The sequence below is a fragment of the Spizellomyces punctatus genome (assembly GCF_000182565.1).
Source record: "Spizellomyces punctatus DAOM BR117 chromosome Unknown supercont1.14, whole genome shotgun sequence".
Classification (NCBI taxonomy): Eukaryota; Fungi; Chytridiomycota; class Chytridiomycetes; order Spizellomycetales; family Spizellomycetaceae; genus Spizellomyces; species Spizellomyces punctatus.
In genome coordinates, this window is record NW_015971550.1 from 526,030 (window position 1) to 542,700 (window position 16,671).

Consider the following 16,671-nt stretch of genomic DNA (forward strand, 5'->3'; position numbering starts at 1 on the left):
CAGACGCGTCCGTCAGTTGGAAAGCTGCTGTTAACCTTGTGCCGCCGGCGGTTCTCCAGCAGAACGTCAAAATGGACTTTACAGATTATGAGAGTTTCCGGCCAAATATGAGTCGGGAGGAGATTTTCGACTGGTTTCAACGCCGGTTGAATCGCCCTCCTGAAGCATATGACATATACAAGGTAAGATATTTGTCTAAAGTCTTCGTTCGTCATATTTAACGGACACTTTTGAACAGGTTGCCAAAGACTTTTATCAGCTGGGTGCATATTCAAGGGCCTTGGTCTGCCTTCAGCAGTATGTGAGCATTGATTTCAGATCCTGTCTAAATAAATTGCTCGAGTTCCCGGCGGATCAAGCGTTGGCTGACCCTCGATCTGCAGATAACGCTTCCTGGCGCGTCTATTCCAGGCCGCCATCTGTTAGGGTACTGTTTTCTTAATCTTGGTGAGATTGAAAAAGCATTAAGAGAGTTCAAGAAATGCGTAAAAGGCATGTGGTCGCCAGGTTTTTATGTGGACCTAAATCATCTGACAGTTGGAGCCGTTGCATAGAGGGATACCATGACGATTGGCAACTCGTCGTCGAATTGACAATGGAGATGGAGTCAAAGCGACGAAGGGAACAGGACATGGGCGCAATCCAGGTGTAAACCAACGAGACGGTGAATAAAGAGCACTCGCTGTACCGAACTATTTCTTTGCAAAATTGTCGTACGAACAAGTACAAGATACAATGGGTTAATTACCACAAGTATTGCTTCGAATAGGTGAGACCATATTTCCGCACAAGCGGAACCGGTTTCCAAAACCGCCTCACCTACGAGCCACCACATACACCCAATACAATCACCAATTAAACAATAAGCATTTTTAAATCTGCCCCTTCTACGACGACATTGTCTGCCCACCTTCTCCCGGAACACCCCCACCAGCAGGAGCTGCACCCTGCATAAAGAATGGAACCATTGCAGGGTTAACCGCTGCTGAAGAACCGTCCTTTTCGGTTTGTCCATCAGTTCCTTGGTCTTTTATTCCAGCTTCCCCAGCGTTACCCACAGGGGGTTGCTGAGGCTGTTGAGCTGAAGCTTGCTGTTGCTCACCCCACAAGCCGGCCGCCATCCTTGCAAATAGCTGCGCGGCGTTCATTGCGTTCAAACCAGCTCCAGCCAGGTTCATTCCGGCAGCAGGCGGTGCACCCGGAATTAGAGAGGACAAGAGAAGTTCACGCTCTCTGTCGCTCGCGGCCCTGTACAGATTTTCGCGTTCGGCATCCCAGAATGACATTCGAGTCTTCAAGTCTTCCAAAGCGTTGCTGGTTGTGGAATTCCCAGCTTGATCCAAGGATGCTGCCGTATTAGGCGGTTGAGCATGTCGAGAAGATGGCGACGACGCTCGCGACAAAGCAAGCAGATCATGAGCAATATCGGTCGGAGAAACTGGGCCGTTTGCCGCATTACCACTTGCTGCTGCCATGCGCGGATTCAACGAGGCCAGCATTGAGAGGTCGCCGAACGGTGTGGCAGGCAGTGCTCCCGCGGTTGCCTCCATGTCGTTTCCTGACGTTGGGTTGCCTGAAGCGGCTCCGGGCTTAGTACCCGTTGCGGTTGAGGTGGCGTCAGAGGAGCTGGTCGATCCGCTGATATCCATGGCACCTCCAGCGGCATTGCCAGCAATGTCGTTTGAGGCAGCCTTGGCAGTAGCGCCATCGGCTTCATCTGAGGCTTTCGCGGTTCCATCCGCATCAGCATCCATTGCTTGTGCTTCGGTTGCTTTTCCCTCGCCCTCTCCTGTGCTTACTCCACCTGCAGCTTCCCCTTCAGCTCCAGCGGGATTGCTTCCATTGCGCCCACCAACGTCATTCCAAAGAGTCCAAGCCATTTCTCTCAGTCGTCTGTTTTCAGTTTGACTCTGACGAACCTCCATCCGAAGTGCTTCAACAGCTCTGTAAATCTCTTCCCTCTCCCTCCACCATAATTCCCTCTCGCGAACCCACACATCTCTCTCCGCGCTCAATCTGTCAACTATCATCTGGAAGTCGCGGCATTGTTGTTCTGTTTTTTGTAGGAGCGCGTCCTTGGATATAAGGGATTGGACTTTGGCTTCAAGGTCTTTAATATAATTCTTGCGTCGTTCACGAAAGTTGCGTTGTGCTTCACGATTTTGTTGGGCCCGACGCGCAGTAACTCGTGAAGGGGCCTTTCCGCCACCAGGTTCCCGGTCATCATAGTCGGCCGAGTTGGAAGAGAGATTTCCCGAGTCGTCCGGCTTTGGTTGGAGTGACGTCGTCTTGGAATTGCTACTCCCGGGCATATGAAGCCCAGAAGCACCCGGGCCGCTGAGACCAACTGGTGGGGCTGGGGGTAATGCAGTAGGAGTCGCGTAAGCGCTCATGGCGTTCCTTACGAAACTATTGCCGCTTGGTTATGTAAAGACTAAAGTCCGGTTAAGGCGACGTGGTCCACGTCTTTGCAGAAGCCGATCGGTCGAGTTTTTGACCAATCTGACTTGCTTCAAAAAGGCGTGCAATGGGGCTGTCGATGGCAAAAGACAGTCCCTCAAAAAGCTCTTGCCAATTGCTTTTCAACAGTCGTTGCCCAGAAGAAAGTGTTCGCGATACCTGAGTCAGAAACGTAGCGTCAGCGCGTTGCTGCAGTTCCGTAAGCGCTTTCCTCGCCTTCTTGCCCAGCGGGAATCAAGTAAGCAGAAGGTCGGGCCATTACGAGAAGCGTACGGAAGGATTTCCTACGTGTGGCGCATGTTGTTATAGCAACAGATCATATGACCAGCAATTCCGCGCATGTGATGTTTTATTATGTAAGCATTGCACGTGACGGTCGCTGAACAGTCCGCTGGGGACGACTGAACACGCATTTGCCAACTCATCTGGGACCATAACCATGGCGAGTTCGGCGCGATCGAGCGTCGCTACGCGGAGTGGAGTACCGCAGCGGGACAGAATTTTCAAAGAGCATGGGACGACAACGACAACGACAACGTCATCAAGTTCGGACGATGAGGATGAACTTGACAATGATGCGGATGACCTGAAGCGACCGAACGTACGCTGGACGTCCGAAGAGCAGACTGCCAGTACGTCCTATGCTTTGAAGCGCTTTCCGTACTGAGGGTTATCATATGCGAGATCTAATAGGAATTTCATAGTATTTTCGTTTTATGGCCTGCAAAATGCATTCCCGCAAACGTGGGGGGAAACACGGGACGAACCTCAAAAAGGACCATCGACCATTACCTCGATCATATCAGGGGACGCTTCACCAGCGAGTGCTGATATTCCAACGTTGCCTCACGAAGCAGACACTCCAGTAGATACATCGGACCCACTTGGCATCAGGGATTCCATATTAGGGTAGGCATGATCAGAGGGAAGGGCTGCCAACAGCAGGGGTGCTGAAAGCTCACTGAGATTCAGTAACATTTGCTGTAATGCGCATATAGGCGTGGAAGGCGCGGTCGAGGTCCTCTATCAAGAGTGGAAGCGGAACAATGTAAGCTTCGTGAGCCGAAAGCGTAACCAGAGATTCAAGACCTTGCTGACATATTTGAAGATGGAGCGCTGCTGATTACCAGCAGAAAGTTTGACGCAAAGCATTTCCTCCGAGAAGTTCACAAAACCACTTCGTACCGAGACCTGGAATTGGGCGCAGACCGCTTACATGCGGCCATCGATCATCGAGAAGATGTTATCAAAAATCTTGTAAAGACGCATTTTGCAAAATTTGTGAGCGCAAAAAGCACCATAGACTGTAGGTTTGCACGATGGGTATTCTATGGTATGTATGACAGGCACTTATTTTGGCCTCAGCTTTCTACGAGCAAATGCGAACCAAAAATCTCATTTCGTCTGAGGATTATGGTGTGGCACCATTCGCAAGATCCATTGAAGGTTTGCATACGCTCATCATGATCGCATGCTGGTGTGACATCTCAAAATTGTATCGCCTTAGCCTTGAAAGTGGATGCTTCAGCACTATATACACCGCTCTTGGAACGGAGACTGAAGGCTGAAAGAATCAGGACAACCTTGAGCGTGCTAGGTCAATGGAAGTTTTTCTTCAACCTTCCCAGTGTCTTGCAGGGATACCATTCAAAGGTAGCCATCCTGGAATGCGTTGCAGACGATCTGTTCCATAATGCATTTCTCGCTAGGCCAAATACGACGCGCTTGTGCGAGACTACCAAAAAGGAAAATACCTCATGGAATCGTCATTTGGCCGCAACAGTCAAAGACTCGGAGTGAAAGCCACAGGCAAAGAAAAGGATGCCCTTCTTCCCCAAGCCCACCAAAAAGTTTTTGAAAAGGTGTGGAATGAAGCGGAAAACATTGTCTCTGAATGCCGGCGGGAGCTTTTCCGGCAACTCGGAGAGTCCTGGGTACCATTGGAAAATCAAGAAAGGATAATGACGTAAGTCATCGTCGAGTAATTAGAAGCTGCTGCCTATTCACTCGAGTATGTAACAACAGATATCTAATCGAGTTGAATGCGGATCCGGATCCTGTTCAGCTGTATGTGGAAAAACAGTATGAATGGATTTTAAGTAGATTGAGGCAAGCGTACGATAATCACTTGCGGAATTTGGACGGTACAAACGAGTCCACATTTACGCCAAGTCAAGGCTCTGTGCTAATATGTTGGATGCAGATTTAAACAAGTGCCAGGGCGATCGTCCACAGCAGTTTACCGTTAGCCAACTCCGGAAGGCCCTGAATTCTGTCCAGTCACAAGAGTTTGAAGAAACTTTCGGTCAGGAGAATCCGTTCTGTCATGTTGCTGGATGATGCTCATTCATGGTGAAACTGTTTAGGCTATGACATGAATGTGAAGCTCTTCCGTATTACTGTTAGCCTTGTGAGGACGCTATGTGATATTCTTGGTGACTGCCTTCCTGATTTCTGGAAACTTTGCCGTATATATTGCGAAGGGCGCCTGCAAAAGGTAGGGAAAAGGTTGATATGGGCAAGGTAATTAGATTAACTCATTTGTCACTTAGACGCGAACGGCAGATGCCGAACTTGGACAGCAACGCTCTAAACGTCGTTTAGACGCACGGAAAATGGAGCAATGCCAGAAAAGGATTGCAAATATCATTGATCTCTACTCAATGCTGGTGGCCCGAGCATTCTTCCTCGACACGCCGCTGGCGGCATTGAAATCCATACCCCAGGAAGAAGACCCGCCTTCACGACCATCGATTGCATCTCCCGGAGAAGGTGAGGCGACAAGTTCTACAGCAAGTCCGGAGATTGCTACAATTGTCACTCCGGCTACCGACGCTAGTTCTGCGCAGAGCCCCCTGTCCGTGACCACAAGTGACGCTGGGCCCTCTCCGGTGACTGCCATTCTACCACCTACCCCAATTTCCTACAAATATTCGACATTCCTTACCGCACACCCGTTGGTAGCTTGTTACTATTTTATCAAAATCATGTCGGAATTCGCACAATGCTGCAGTGAAATCAGAGCCATCAAGATCATTGGAGAAGACAAGCTAATACCTCTATTGGGAATGGGAATGGCCAAAATTCAGCAACGCGCGGTTGAGGTTATCTGTGAACAGCTAGTGGAAGGTGAGTACGGTAACTCCAGTTCTTTCTTTAAACCGTTATTCATTTTCGATACGTTATGTATCTCCAGAGTCCCGGGAATTCTACCGTTACGAGGACTGGTCTTTTGAAATTGACAACGCTACTGTGGATATATCGCGGCCGCTGACGACAAATGCCGCTATTGCAACGGATTCTACGGCACTTCTTAAGCTTTTCTATCGACTGCACAAGTATGTTATTCGGTGCCTTCACAGAATTGCTTCTGCGCCAGTTATCAGTGGTCCGGAGAGAAGCAAGCAGGATTCTCGTGACACGGCTGCATCAGGGATGGACCGAGCTGCAAGTCGCGACAGCCGTTCGCAAACTCTTGAGCCGGAAGTATCATCGACTCTAGTTAATCAGATCCGACTAGCTTTCTACGATAGTCAGTACGCAATCCTTGATGGGCTCGAATGGCTAGCCACCGGATGGAAATGCCCAGCTGTAGCAAGTCCAAGCATGCCGACAGGCGTTGGCGGCATGGTAGGCGACACGCCCGTAAGAGCAATATTGCCTGGGACAGACCTACAGATATCGTCGTTTGGCGGGGAGGTGAGAGCGGTTATGGGGAACGCCCCAGTGTGGAGAAGAAAAGTAAAAGCGGTCGATGTCCGTCAAACGGTAAGCTTACTGTACGGGTTCCATCTCCATCGGCGATGACCAATCTGCTTCGTTTCGGATCGTATAGAGCATTCGCGTGATTATCATAATCAGCAATCTTGCCTACATGCGGACGACAGTGGTGCCAAAACTTGTCGCTCTTTTCCAAGAAAAGTTCAGGGTCACACTTACTTCTGACACAAACGTAAGTGCCCTTGTTTTTGCCACGATTGCGTAAACAAATGCAGGGCAAGAACTCATGTTTTGGCATTCATTCTCAAGAACCTTCTTGACATTGTCAACCACTTGGACACATTGTTATTCCATAATTACATGAGAAAAATTACTAGGAAGGTTCACGACATTGTCCGACAAGGAATTTTATTTTCGGGGCTTGATTGGAATAGTCTTCCCCATCCCCAAGGTATGTTTGTCTCGACGTATGAAAGGTGAAATGCAAATTTACTAATCCTGCTGGATCGCAGAGGTTCGTCCTCATTGCTACCGCGTTCTTTTGACCTTGGTCATGGTGCACGCTGAGATCAGTGAGGTGTCACGCCTCCTAGTGCGACGAGTACTCTCCGAACTCTTTTACCATTTAGCTCAGGACCTGCTGTTGACATTCCGAGCGATTGACAAATTCAGTCCTGGCGGAATGCTCCAAGCTACCCTCGAAACCGAATTCCTCCATCAAACTCTTACAGCATACGAAACGCCTGCCTCTGCTGCACTCCTCACCCTCATTTACGACACGCTCGAACGGGGTGTAGATCAACACGAGCTCGCTTTGGCTGAGACGGCACAAGATGGACGTGAGTCGATGAAAGATATGCTGAAAAAGGTCAAGATGTTTTTGGCCGAGGCAAAGCAGGCAACCGAGGTGGAATTCTCCTGTTTTAGGGAAATTGTTGATGATAGTGAAGGAGAGGAAGACCATGACGGGGGAGGACATGATGCCGAGGAGGCGTCAAAGTAAAATAAAATATATATAGTGCATAGTGAGGTGTTACAATACAATACTATTCAATGTGAAGCCTCAGAGCAGAACGTCCACTGGCGAATGTGCCGTTCACGTTTGCTTCAAAAAAATGGTGCCTGCGTCGCCCACGCCAACCAATACATTATGCTCAGGATGACAGTCAATCGAATTGAAGGGAAGCGATGTGGGACCCTAATGGGAATTTGCATTCAATTGGGTTTCCACCAGACAACCGCATACGAGTACGCTACCAACCTGCATTCGCCGTAGCGAGGCCGTTGTCGTCACCTCAGGAAAGTAATCTGGTACGCTCGAGTTCCATTGTGTAAAGCTGAATAGGATACACATGGTCCATGGTTATAGTTGCAGCTCGGGACACGACAGACACGACCCACACACGCCTACTCACCATATTGTTGAGTCTTCAGCGCAACTAATCACTTCCCCGGGTCGATCAGGGTGAAATCGAACGTCCCAAACTGAATCAAGTAAGAGTCAGACATGCAGCAAAGAGCTTGCGAAAACAGGGGACGCGACTTACCGGCCGCGGAGTGGGCAGCCGCTTTGGACAGGCCTGGTTTAGAAAGGTTGCGAAGGTCCCAGATGGCTACGTTGCCGAGTCGGTCACCTGTTGTTATTTTACCGTGCTTTTGTGAAAATGTAGTGCGTCAAATGATGGGAAGTATGCCAATATCTAAGGACGGCAATGTGATTACCAGGGTTGGACTGACGGCAAGGCAGTTTAGACGTACAGGAGTTGGGCTTTGGCTGACGGTAATTGGAACGTGAGAAGTATGAGCTGTAGACATGTGGCGATGTGTGCTTACTCTGCTAGTAATCTCCCAGGAGGTTTTTGTCGGCAGTCGAACAATGTGAGATGCCCTGAACTGCCTGAAATAACCTGCAAAACGACACCCAACACGACAGCGTTAGAGAAGACATACATAATGGCGAGAATGGGTGCACCAGCACTTACAATCTCATTAACAGTCCGCCACTGGACTCCAGTGATTTCCAGACAGTCGGCGTTGGGAATTTCGTGTATTTTCTCTCCATTCAGCGTACTGACGATCAGTTCTCCATCCTTCCCCACTACATTCCAACATCAAATTTAAGAATACTCCAATGCAACTTTTGCAGAACACCGTAGATCTCGCGCCAACATACCAGAAGCAATTTCCACATCATTCCTTGTTATTGCCGCAACACCCACACAATTGCGACGATGTAATTTCGTCTCATTCACTGTTTTCAACATCCCATTCTTCCCTCTGTGAACGTACACAATGCCGTTATTTCCCCCTGTTACAAGAGTTTGGCCATCGGGTAACCAGCATATGTCGGTGACATGGGAGGGATGAGGAAGGGATGTGACGAGATCCAGAGTGAATTTCCGACGGGAAGGTTCGTCATGGTCTGTTTCAAAGACGGTTGGGAGTCGACAGGCATAGGTTTGGAGTTGTGGGGTTTTGCTCTGAAAAGTTCCTGTTGCAAAGTAGATCGTGTTGGGATCTCCTGTGGGAGACCAGCGCACTTTATACAATGGACCAGAGCTCGTTGGATAGCTGTAGGTTTGGAGGTGAATGAAGGGACGGGACGGGTACAAAGGTTGGTATGGCGTGGTTTCCGGGCTTACCGGAGATCAACGTTCAGATTGCTGGCGGTCATTGTAGATCAGGTTACGATCCCGAAATGATCGGATATGGACGCGCTCATTCATCGACAGTCCACTTTCCCAAATAAAAAAACCTTTCAACGCAACAGCTTCTTTTTTGCATATTTCAATTAAGTACAAAGGCACCATCAACCCCTAAAGAACTACCAAACAACTGATGGGAAACTACAAAACTAGCGTATGTCGAATTGTGTATGTACGGGCTGTAAACATGGGCACACCAAGGGGAATACATTGCGAGGGATTTCATGTCTCTTTTGGAGCACTACATCATCTTGTGCAATCTCTCGGCAATGGCTAGCTGCGTTCGGGTCAGGTTGGCAAGGTAGACGACCATGAGAAGATCCTACATTGGAGACAGAATAGAGATGAGGAACAGTCGGAAACAAATCACCAGTGTATTTGCCAACTCTCGTACCTGAAGATGACTGCTGAACATCTTTTCAAACTCGTCAGCATCAATACGAGGAACAAGAGAGACCGTGTCCATCAAGAATCGTCCGATTGCACTGTTTGCTTGTTCCTTCTTTGTCTACAAGCGCGATTCCATTCAACATTGCTGCTCAAAGGACAGCCATTCTCCGCAACCAGATGCAACCTACCAATACACTGTTGACATAGGTTGAAACAGTCTCAATCATGTTTTGTACTTGAAGCACCGATCGCTCCAAGCTGTCCATGTCCGACAGAAGGCCAGCCGTCCGGTCAGGTGTGTCCTTGGCCATGGAAATAAGATCCACTATAACAGAACCATATCAGACATATCCGTCTCCACTGCATCCCCAACGCGATCTACTCACATCCACTCCGTTCGGCGTCAAAGTACTTTACGTCACAAGGAATTTGCAGGAACATGCTTCCGGGATGATCTGTTCCCGGTACACCAACTTGAGAGCTACATGACCAGCATATCAGCATAACCACCTCAGGCAAGAAATACGATGCAATCATCTCCTGACCTGACAAATGCTCTACATGCCATCTTGTCATTCGACAGCTTTGTGTCAACAAGGAGGTGGACAGGTTGGAATGGGGCCGTTTCGTTGGCAAAGAACTCGTGGATCCAAACAGAGTTGGGGTTGATTTCCGTTCCGGTAGCATACCATCCGACAATGGTTTCTTTGGAGTTGACGCGTTGGTGGAGGCTGTACATTTGGTTGAGATATTCAGTGTCGACGACGACCTAGTGGGAATGGCAATTTAGTGTCAAGTACTTCAACACTGTCCCACGGCTGCCTTTTGCTGCCAATATCAACATCTTTTCGCAAGTGCCGATCAGCAAGATCCTTTACCTGTTGATCACTCGTCTCACTATGGCTCAACGGGAAGCAGTTTCGAATCTCCACTTCAGACCCATCCTCGCTTCTCACACCCAAAAGAGCTCCGATAACTCGTGGCTGTTGCTCCGGACGACGGAGGTAGTGATCGAGAACGGAGAAGAGGACAACGGGACCGACGGAGACGGAGAATGTCGAGGGGGAGGACGTACCGAGGGACGCTGGGGGAAACTGGAGGTGGAGAAAGGAAGTTGACGTCGGCATGGTCCGTAAATTATCGTCCGTAAATGCCGCTAGGAAATCAACGTTTTTCGTTGCCTTGCTGCCCATTCCCTTCGTTGGTTCAACTTCTTCCAAGACATAAGCCACGCACGTGAGTCTCACGAGACGCGAGGCTTCGGGCAACTCGCCAGCTGTGAGAAGAAGACTTGAAAGACGACGACGACGACGACGACGGACGACGGACGACGGGGACGACCAAGAAAGTTTTTGTTTTGTGACAAGGTCGACCTCGTTCCTTTTGAAAGTTCAACACTCGCAATGGTCAAGTTTTTCAGCAACCTCCCCGACTCGGACCATGTTCCCTATACGTTCATCACGGATGAGCCACATGTGCGGGATATCGTTCGTTATATGCGGAAAGACGATTTGATGCTCTGGGGAGGAATTGCCGCTGGATTCCCGGCATTGCACTTTGCTTGGGGTGAGTTGACCTTTGGGGTTGGTTTGAGCTGTGACTGGGCCGCAGCCGAAGCGAGATGCTGCTGCCCCCACTTGAAATGAGGGGATTGAAATGAAAAGGACAATGTCGGCCGATGCTGTACAAGGACTCGCTATATTGACCCAATATTTTGTTCTTATAGAACGTGCATACCCTTCCTTCCACCCCAAAGTCATGCCGCGCGTTATGGCCATCCAGATCCCATTCTTTGCTACCTGTGGATTCTTGTTTGCCGCTCAACGGTCCCTCTGTAAGTCATTTTATTCATCCAGTCAACAGCCTTAGATATCTCACATGAGAATCTCTTTCAGTCCGATTCTGGGGCTGGCGAGAGAACGATATCGAAGTGGCTCGCTGGAATGCAGAGGCGTCGGCTCGTCCGGCACCCGCAAAGAAGGGATGGCAAGACAACGATTGGTGAAAGGTGTACAATACGATGTATGGCTCGGCAACATGTGTGGGTCTGACCTAGAGTGCTATTGATGGTATATATATGAACAAAAGAAATAGGATACCTTTTACTTTTTTTCGAGACAAGAATGTTGGAAGAAAGGGGATTTAATCAAGCTGTGTGCCAGTCGACAGGATGAGACCAAAAAATATCATTCTCCCAAGAAGCTCTGCACAAGCAATAGAAGGATATAGGACTCTAGGCGATATCAATGCCCAGCTATCTAATCTGTTTTAGGAAGGTCTAACCTCCGGAGACCATCTCCCATCAGTAATTCTCTTTGGCCTCTTTAGCAAGCACTTCCCCTTCCTTTTTGATGACGCCCAAATGTAATACCCTGTCTCCTGCCATGGCCACCGGATTCGAACTACGTCCGATTGTCTGGTGAGAATAAGTAAACTGTCAGCTTTCTGATGATCATCTTTGATCAAGCAACAGACGGAACTCACCACCCCGGAAGAAGGAGCATAAATCTCTTCCACAATGTTCCCAAAGATATTCTTGATCCTTGCAATCAAATCTCCTTTTCTAACCACAGTATTCACATTTGGATACACCTCAAGCACTCCTCCTGTTTTCGTGTATATCCAGAAGCCCTTTGAACAGAGGATCGTAGAAGGGGGTGGTCCACCGTGAACGGTGTTCTCTGGGTCCATGGAGAACATGTTCAGCCAGGCTAGAATGCGCATAACGCCAAGGTACGACCATTGGACATATTGGTTTTGGAAAAGCTGAGGGTTGCCGATTTCGACAGTGATCGCTTTGACGCCACGGTTCATGGCGGCTGAGCGGAGTGCACCTATCCGCTGATGTGTTAGTACGAATTCACTAGTTTCTGTTACATGATTCTCCCTTTCCCATAGCAGCTCCTCACCATCTTGTCCACTGTTGTGCAAAATGATCTGAGGCTGTTGCAGCTTTGCCATTGCAGCCGCCATCGGGTCATTCATGTCACTTCTGACATAGTAGGAATTAACCCGTCCAAAACTCGCCGTATGGAGATCAATCAAAAAGTTGAAGTGATTGACGACCTTGTCCATAATGTTGAACGCATATATTTGAGAGGATGTGCCTTCCGGTTGTCCAGGGAAGAGACGATTCAGGTCCTTCCCGTCAGAGAATTCTCTTGAATACCGGAGATAGCCGGGAACATTCACACATGGGACGGCGACCACGGTTCCTCTGAGTTGTGACACGTCAATGTCTGATATGACACGATGGATACACGGCACGCCATTGAGCTCATTGCCGTGAACTACCGCGGTTATTCCGACCTTTTCACAGGTTTTAAAAGGACTGAACGTGCTTGAAAACGCAAATTATCACGCTACTTACCACAGGGCTATTCGATGGCACATGCGATAAAATCCAGAAACAGTTAGTATATCCGTGTTTTACCAAAGAGATCGATCTTAATCACATACCCATCTTCTTTTCCCCTCGCCACAATGACGGGAATCCTCAACCATTCCGATAGGCCCTGTTTGGCAATGTTGATCCACGCTGTACTAATGGCTCCAACTGGGAACTCTTCAATAGCCAGCCTATCCCTCACAATAGCAGGTGGCACATCACTCTCATTCTTAAATCTTGCCGAAAAGACAGGTGGCCGATAATGTCGCGCTGAATCCCAATGTTTCAACGGAATATTCGCATTAATGGCAGAATCACCTGGGGGTGACGTGGCGAAGGGAGAGCCAACTGTGGAGTTATCATGTAAAAGATTTGTGGAAGAGGTTTGGGAGAAGGGCTGGAAAGGTTGATCGTCAAACACAATGATAGAGCCGGCTCGGCCGCGTGGACGAGGACTGGTGACATCGACAATCGATGCTCGGCGTTCGGGGCGGAGAAGATTGACTTGGATGATTAGGACAGTTGCATCCTGGTGGTCTGCACAGTGACGACATTGTTGAGCACCAGTTGAATAATATGCACAAGTGTTCCATCAATGGCACATACCCGTTTTGCCGTCAGGTCCATGTTCATCCTTTTCAAAAGGCGTCCCATCACTGGCTACTGGTGTCATTGCAAAGTCCGTCGGACTGGACTCATCTTGTCTCTCGCAAATCAATGTCTGGCCTGTCAACACAATTTGGGGTTCCAATGTTCCTTCGACAGCCACCTTAATTCCGCCGCTGACAACATACACAATCGTAAAATTTCCCAGGAGCATCTTGCTTGTCGGATTGGCAACTCCCACTCCGTTCGAATCTTTCTTTTCGTGTCCCGTACCATGTGGATGGTGATTGCATTCCCCGTCATCACTTAGGCCATGCAAGCAGATCGTCTCTAGATTAGCGGTAACATGCGCCCTATCCCTGTTTGCAATGAATGTCAGATGCCGAATAGGTCCTGACCTAATGCGACAGGTTGTCGGCCATTCTCCACTATAGGTATATGGGATGAGGGGACGAAGTGGAACGGGAGTAGCTTGGTCATTGTGGTGCAATGCTACGCGATTAGTGAGCGAGTTGCGCCGGGTATGAGCCACAGTGGGATGTGCATCTGGGAGAAGAAAGAGAGCAATGTCGTAGCCGGGGAAAACGGAAAAGGAACAAGAGTCTCGAACTTCAGAGAGGGCCAGGCGCCAGACGAATTCCTCGGTTTCAAAATCCGTGCTTGGGGGGCTGATCGCGATTTGATGGGTTTCTCCGAGACCATTTTTCCAGGGCATTCGTATGTAGTCCTTTTCTTCGAGCACCTATGGTTTAGAAAAACAAGCCGCGCAAAGCGCACAAAGAAAGTGAGAAAAGTGATCAATAGCGGAGAGTCAATGGGTTGACGACAGCAAAATCGTTTGGTGCACAGAAGCAGCCACGTTCCACTTTTCCATTGCATCCAATGGCAAAATCGTAGGTATGGGAAACCTGCCACGAGGGGGAACAGCCCCCAGCCCGCCCCCGCGAATAAACCTCCACACAACCCCGCCTCTTCCTCCCACAGTTTACCCCCGCGTGGGACCTTGTTCACGTCAAAACCACCCGTAGGCTCCCTCCTTTCCTCCATCCTACTCATACCTGGATTTTGGGCAGTTCTATCGAAGGCTGGCCTGGGTTTCCGGTCATGGAAGGCGACAAAGTCATTGGGGGCAGAGTGTCAGGTCGCACCGAGGGGCTTGTCTGGACACTTAGGCTTTCGTGCTGGGGTTTCAGACCAGGTGATATGACGCCCTTGTTTGGCATGGTCTTTATAATTAAAGACAATTGCTGTTTGCAGATGGTTTTTATTTGGCTGTAGATGTGTTTGTTATGTAAAAAGGCCAGAAGCTGTTTTGTCAAGAGATTTGATGACGCGACAGACGCGAAACCCTCCGCCCACAGGACTTGGCCAAAAGACTTTGGATTTCTTTTGCTTTTGCTTTTTGTTAATGCAGATCTTAAGAAGCATTACGCTTTGCTCCTGCTCCCGTTTGTTCTTCTAAAAATGGGCGGACTCTGGTCTGGGCTGGTCTGCAATGTAAACGAAAGATAGTTCTGGGATTCGTTAGATATGAAAACCAACTGTTTCGTGAATACCAGAATCAGATTATTAAATGTGCTGCTATGTACAAGTATTCCATATGTGCTTCTGATCAAATGATCGGTCTGCAGCAAGTCTGCAGCCATCATTTCAATCGCATTAGTTGAGAGACGGACTTTTACTCTGATACATCCTCGGTAGATCCCCAACGCCTGGACAAGTCATGCCTGTATCAGATATTATTGCTCCACATACTCTGTTCATTTCCCATGTCATCATAGGAACTATCCAGCTTTCTTTCCTCTCATCCTCTGCTTGACCTCATCAATGGCCATCAGAAGGATACCTTGCTCCATGCATGGCTTCCTGAAATCACCTTCTATTTTCTTGCGCGCACCGGTGAGATGGGGGAGTTCACTCTTTAGTTTAGCTGTAGTGGATTCACGACTGTCCACGGAGGAACTGGTACATGGTGCAGAGGGCTCTGTCATTCAATCTGTTGGTGGAGGTGCCAATCACTTTAATGTCTCCAGCTCCTTCTTAACATCCTGGAATCCATCTTCCCAAAATCCGTCTTCGTAGGGGGCAGCAAAGATTCTCTGGGTCGGCGGTGCAAACCAATAGTTCAGAGCCGTATGGAGTCCCGCTTGATCACCGGCAGAGCCAACTTCGTGAAACCAGCCGGCAGGGAGGTAAAGCATTTCGTTGGATGCGAGGGTGCAAGATGTTTTAGTGGCGTTCTGAAGGGCGGGATAGAGAGATTTGGTGGAAGGTGCGTGGAGCTCAGATATGGGAATGGTACTGAAGCTTGGGGGGTCGGTTGGTGGAGATTTGGGCCGTTTTGCGGCGTGAGAGAGTGGAGGTGCAGAACGCTTTTGCGGTACACGTGCGAATGTCGGCCCATTATCGTCGTCTTCGTCCTCATCCTCGTCATCTTCTTCTTCTTCTTCCCCATCCTTTATGTCCCCGTTTTCATCGTCTAGTAGCTCAAAATCATCAAAATCATCTATAACGTCATCATCCTCCCCGCTCACCACCATCAACCCGTCCATGGCCGCCTCCAACTCTTTCTCCGCCTCTTCAATTCCTTCTCCAGCCTCTTCAGCTTCCTCCAACCGCCGCTCTGCAACTCCCACCTTCCACTCTGCCACGTCCCTTATGCCCGCCCCATCGTCCCTCCTGTGCATACCATCATAAAGAATGTACCCGTTCGCACACACCCGGGCCACATCGCCTTGAAGATACATGTACTCCGCGTCTCGGGGGCTAAATAGAGTAAATCGCTTCTTGCCTCGAAGGAGGATGTACAAGTTGTCTTGATAGTCATGGTGGAGGCCGGATGATGTCGGCGATGCCGGGTCCGTGCTCCCCATCCAAAGATTAACCATTTGAGGAACCAGATGTCCCATCAGTTCCGGATGAAGGGGAAAATCGTTCACCAGATTTGTCAATGGATGCGGAAGGAATTCCAAAACCTTTTGCATCGCTTCGTCCTTGTCCTCATGTGTTGCGTACTGCGTCGTCATGTAGAGATCACGTTCCCCATTTTCGAGCCGTTTTAAGAAATCCGAGAAGCGCATTTCCAATCTATCTAGCCCAGATCCAAATCCTCCTGTCGATGGATGTTTGCGTTCCACTTTGACAGTGAGATCCCCTGAGCGTCGCTTGAGGTAATCTGCGGTCCATGTCGATGCTTTCCAGTTGGTAGCTGCAATCGGTGAAGTGAGGATGCAAGGAGTGCGCGTTGCAATGTATTTTTCAAAGAATTCTTGGGGTGTGGTGGTGCTGGGGTCAATGCGGTCTGGTGTCCATGAAGGCGAAGGCGGGTGGAAGCCCTTGTATTCGTTTGCAAAAGTCATTCCTCAAAAATCAAACGCTACTCGTTGGGGAGGAAATCGACGA

General features: G+C 49.1%; 8 protein-coding genes across 8 annotated transcripts; 3 read left to right on the top strand and 5 right to left on the bottom strand.

Moving 5' to 3' along the window:
- Positions 1 to 48: 48 nt before the first annotated feature.
- SPPG_07151 (uncharacterized protein) lies at positions 49 to 853 on the top strand. Its single transcript, XM_016755325.1, has 4 exons — positions 49 to 182; positions 239 to 301; positions 384 to 492; positions 555 to 853. The coding sequence occupies exons 1-4, from the start codon at positions 72 to 74 to the stop codon at positions 650 to 652; spliced, it is 381 nt and encodes a 126-aa protein (XP_016605728.1). The 5' UTR covers positions 49 to 71; the 3' UTR covers positions 653 to 853.
- SPPG_07152 (uncharacterized protein) lies at positions 666 to 2,703 on the bottom strand. The gene has a single exon (XM_016755326.1). It carries the CDS (start codon positions 2,391 to 2,393, stop codon positions 888 to 890), a length of 1,506 nt encoding a protein of 501 aa, XP_016605729.1. The 5' UTR covers positions 2,394 to 2,703; the 3' UTR covers positions 666 to 887.
- A 183-nt stretch (positions 2,704 to 2,886) lies between these two features.
- Positions 2,887 to 7,241, top strand: SPPG_07153 (uncharacterized protein). The gene is made up of 15 exons (XM_016755327.1): positions 2,887 to 3,092; positions 3,165 to 3,369; positions 3,459 to 3,508; positions 3,569 to 3,766; positions 3,826 to 3,906; positions 3,968 to 4,113; positions 4,170 to 4,426; positions 4,486 to 4,604; positions 4,664 to 4,765; positions 4,827 to 4,957; positions 5,013 to 5,589; positions 5,657 to 6,228; positions 6,296 to 6,412; positions 6,490 to 6,631; positions 6,693 to 7,241. The coding sequence occupies exons 1-15, from the start codon at positions 2,900 to 2,902 to the stop codon at positions 7,181 to 7,183; spliced, it is 3,381 nt and encodes a 1,126-aa protein (XP_016605730.1). The 5' UTR covers positions 2,887 to 2,899; the 3' UTR covers positions 7,184 to 7,241.
- Positions 7,154 to 8,908, bottom strand: SPPG_09447 (uncharacterized protein). The gene is made up of 9 exons (XM_016757613.1): positions 8,823 to 8,908; positions 8,354 to 8,751; positions 8,163 to 8,278; positions 8,014 to 8,087; positions 7,903 to 7,954; positions 7,728 to 7,833; positions 7,596 to 7,665; positions 7,442 to 7,517; positions 7,154 to 7,378 (listed from the first exon to the last, which is right to left on the bottom strand). Exons 1-9 carry the CDS (start codon positions 8,852 to 8,854, stop codon positions 7,277 to 7,279), a joined length of 1,026 nt encoding a protein of 341 aa, XP_016605731.1. The 5' UTR covers positions 8,855 to 8,908; the 3' UTR covers positions 7,154 to 7,276.
- Positions 8,909 to 8,926: 18 nt separating this feature from the next.
- Positions 8,927 to 10,457, bottom strand: SPPG_07154 (uncharacterized protein). The gene is made up of 6 exons (XM_016755328.1): positions 10,154 to 10,457; positions 9,821 to 10,044; positions 9,662 to 9,756; positions 9,464 to 9,600; positions 9,280 to 9,393; positions 8,927 to 9,207 (listed from the first exon to the last, which is right to left on the bottom strand). Exons 1-6 carry the CDS (start codon positions 10,400 to 10,402, stop codon positions 9,127 to 9,129), a joined length of 900 nt encoding a protein of 299 aa, XP_016605732.1. The 5' UTR covers positions 10,403 to 10,457; the 3' UTR covers positions 8,927 to 9,126.
- A 108-nt stretch (positions 10,458 to 10,565) lies between these two features.
- Positions 10,566 to 11,523, top strand: SPPG_07155 (uncharacterized protein). The gene is made up of 3 exons (XM_016755329.1): positions 10,566 to 10,841; positions 11,002 to 11,109; positions 11,171 to 11,523. The coding sequence occupies exons 1-3, from the start codon at positions 10,679 to 10,681 to the stop codon at positions 11,278 to 11,280; spliced, it is 381 nt and encodes a 126-aa protein (XP_016605733.1). The 5' UTR covers positions 10,566 to 10,678; the 3' UTR covers positions 11,281 to 11,523.
- Positions 11,428 to 14,596, bottom strand: SPPG_07156 (succinylglutamate desuccinylase/aspartoacylase). The gene is made up of 7 exons (XM_016755330.1): positions 14,328 to 14,596; positions 13,270 to 14,011; positions 12,735 to 13,200; positions 12,646 to 12,652; positions 12,185 to 12,584; positions 11,760 to 12,109; positions 11,428 to 11,691 (listed from the first exon to the last, which is right to left on the bottom strand). The coding sequence occupies exons 1-7, from the start codon at positions 14,490 to 14,492 to the stop codon at positions 11,578 to 11,580; spliced, it is 2,244 nt and encodes a 747-aa protein (XP_016605734.1). The 5' UTR covers positions 14,493 to 14,596; the 3' UTR covers positions 11,428 to 11,577.
- Positions 14,597 to 14,813: 217 nt separating this feature from the next.
- Positions 14,814 to 16,662, bottom strand: SPPG_07157 (uncharacterized protein). The gene has a single exon (XM_016755331.1). It carries the CDS (start codon positions 16,626 to 16,628, stop codon positions 15,285 to 15,287), a length of 1,344 nt encoding a protein of 447 aa, XP_016605735.1. The 5' UTR covers positions 16,629 to 16,662; the 3' UTR covers positions 14,814 to 15,284.
- Between the last annotated feature and the right edge of the window lie 9 nt (positions 16,663 to 16,671).

What these genes read in the sequence shown, in the direction of transcription:
- SPPG_07151 (XM_016755325.1), top strand. Translation starts at nt 72, where the DNA reads ATGGACTTTACAGATTATGAGAGTTTCCGGCCAAATATGAGTCGGGAG. An exon ending in TGGTCTGCCTTCAGCAGTAT is followed by an intron (nt 302 to 383) that starts GTGAGCATTGAT and finishes CTCGATCTGCAG; the next exon opens with ATAACGCTTCCTGGCGCGTC. An exon ending in GTTCAAGAAATGCGTAAAAG is followed by an intron (nt 493 to 554) that starts GCATGTGGTCGC and finishes GCCGTTGCATAG; the next exon opens with AGGGATACCATGACGATTGG.
- SPPG_07152 (XM_016755326.1), bottom strand. Translation starts at nt 2,393, where the DNA reads ATGAGCGCTTACGCGACTCCTACTGCATTACCCCCAGCCCCACCAGTT.
- SPPG_07153 (XM_016755327.1), top strand. Translation starts at nt 2,900, where the DNA reads ATGGCGAGTTCGGCGCGATCGAGCGTCGCTACGCGGAGTGGAGTACCG. An exon ending in TGCAGGGATACCATTCAAAG is followed by an intron (nt 4,114 to 4,169) that starts GTAGCCATCCTG and finishes ATTTCTCGCTAG; the next exon opens with GCCAAATACGACGCGCTTGT. An exon ending in TAGTCTTCCCCATCCCCAAG is followed by an intron (nt 6,632 to 6,692) that starts GTATGTTTGTCT and finishes GCTGGATCGCAG; the next exon opens with AGGTTCGTCCTCATTGCTAC.
- SPPG_09447 (XM_016757613.1), bottom strand. Translation starts at nt 8,854, where the DNA reads ATGACCGCCAGCAATCTGAACGTTGATCTCCG. An exon ending in TGATGTGGAAATTGCTTCTG is followed by an intron (nt 8,279 to 8,353) that starts GTATGTTGGCGC and finishes GTTGGAATGTAG; the next exon opens with TGGGGAAGGATGGAGAACTG. An exon ending in CCTGGGAGATTACTAGCAGA is followed by an intron (nt 7,955 to 8,013) that starts GTAAGCACACAT and finishes AATTACCGTCAG; the next exon opens with CCAAAGCCCAACTCCTGTAC.
- SPPG_07154 (XM_016755328.1), bottom strand. Translation starts at nt 10,402, where the DNA reads ATGCCGACGTCAACTTCCTTTCTCCACCTCCAGTTTCCCCCAGCGTCC. An exon ending in GTGAGACGAGTGATCAACAG is followed by an intron (nt 10,045 to 10,153) that starts GTAAAGGATCTT and finishes CATTCCCACTAG; the next exon opens with GTCGTCGTCGACACTGAATA. An exon ending in TGACGCCGAACGGAGTGGAT is followed by an intron (nt 9,601 to 9,661) that starts GTGAGTAGATCG and finishes GTTCTGTTATAG; the next exon opens with TGGATCTTATTTCCATGGCC.
- SPPG_07155 (XM_016755329.1), top strand. Translation starts at nt 10,679, where the DNA reads ATGGTCAAGTTTTTCAGCAACCTCCCCGACTCGGACCATGTTCCCTAT. An exon ending in GGCATTGCACTTTGCTTGGG is followed by an intron (nt 10,842 to 11,001) that starts GTGAGTTGACCT and finishes TTGTTCTTATAG; the next exon opens with AACGTGCATACCCTTCCTTC. An exon ending in TGCCGCTCAACGGTCCCTCT is followed by an intron (nt 11,110 to 11,170) that starts GTAAGTCATTTT and finishes AATCTCTTTCAG; the next exon opens with TCCGATTCTGGGGCTGGCGA.
- SPPG_07156 (XM_016755330.1), bottom strand. Translation starts at nt 14,492, where the DNA reads ATGCCAAACAAGGGCGTCATATCACCTGGTCTGAAACCCCAGCACGAA. An exon ending in TAGAACTGCCCAAAATCCAG is followed by an intron (nt 14,012 to 14,327) that starts GTATGAGTAGGA and finishes TCTAAACCATAG; the next exon opens with GTGCTCGAAGAAAAGGACTA. An exon ending in GCACAACAGTGGACAAGATG is followed by an intron (nt 12,110 to 12,184) that starts GTGAGGAGCTGC and finishes ATCAGCGGATAG; the next exon opens with GTGCACTCCGCTCAGCCGCC.
- SPPG_07157 (XM_016755331.1), bottom strand. Translation starts at nt 16,628, where the DNA reads ATGACTTTTGCAAACGAATACAAGGGCTTCCACCCGCCTTCGCCTTCA.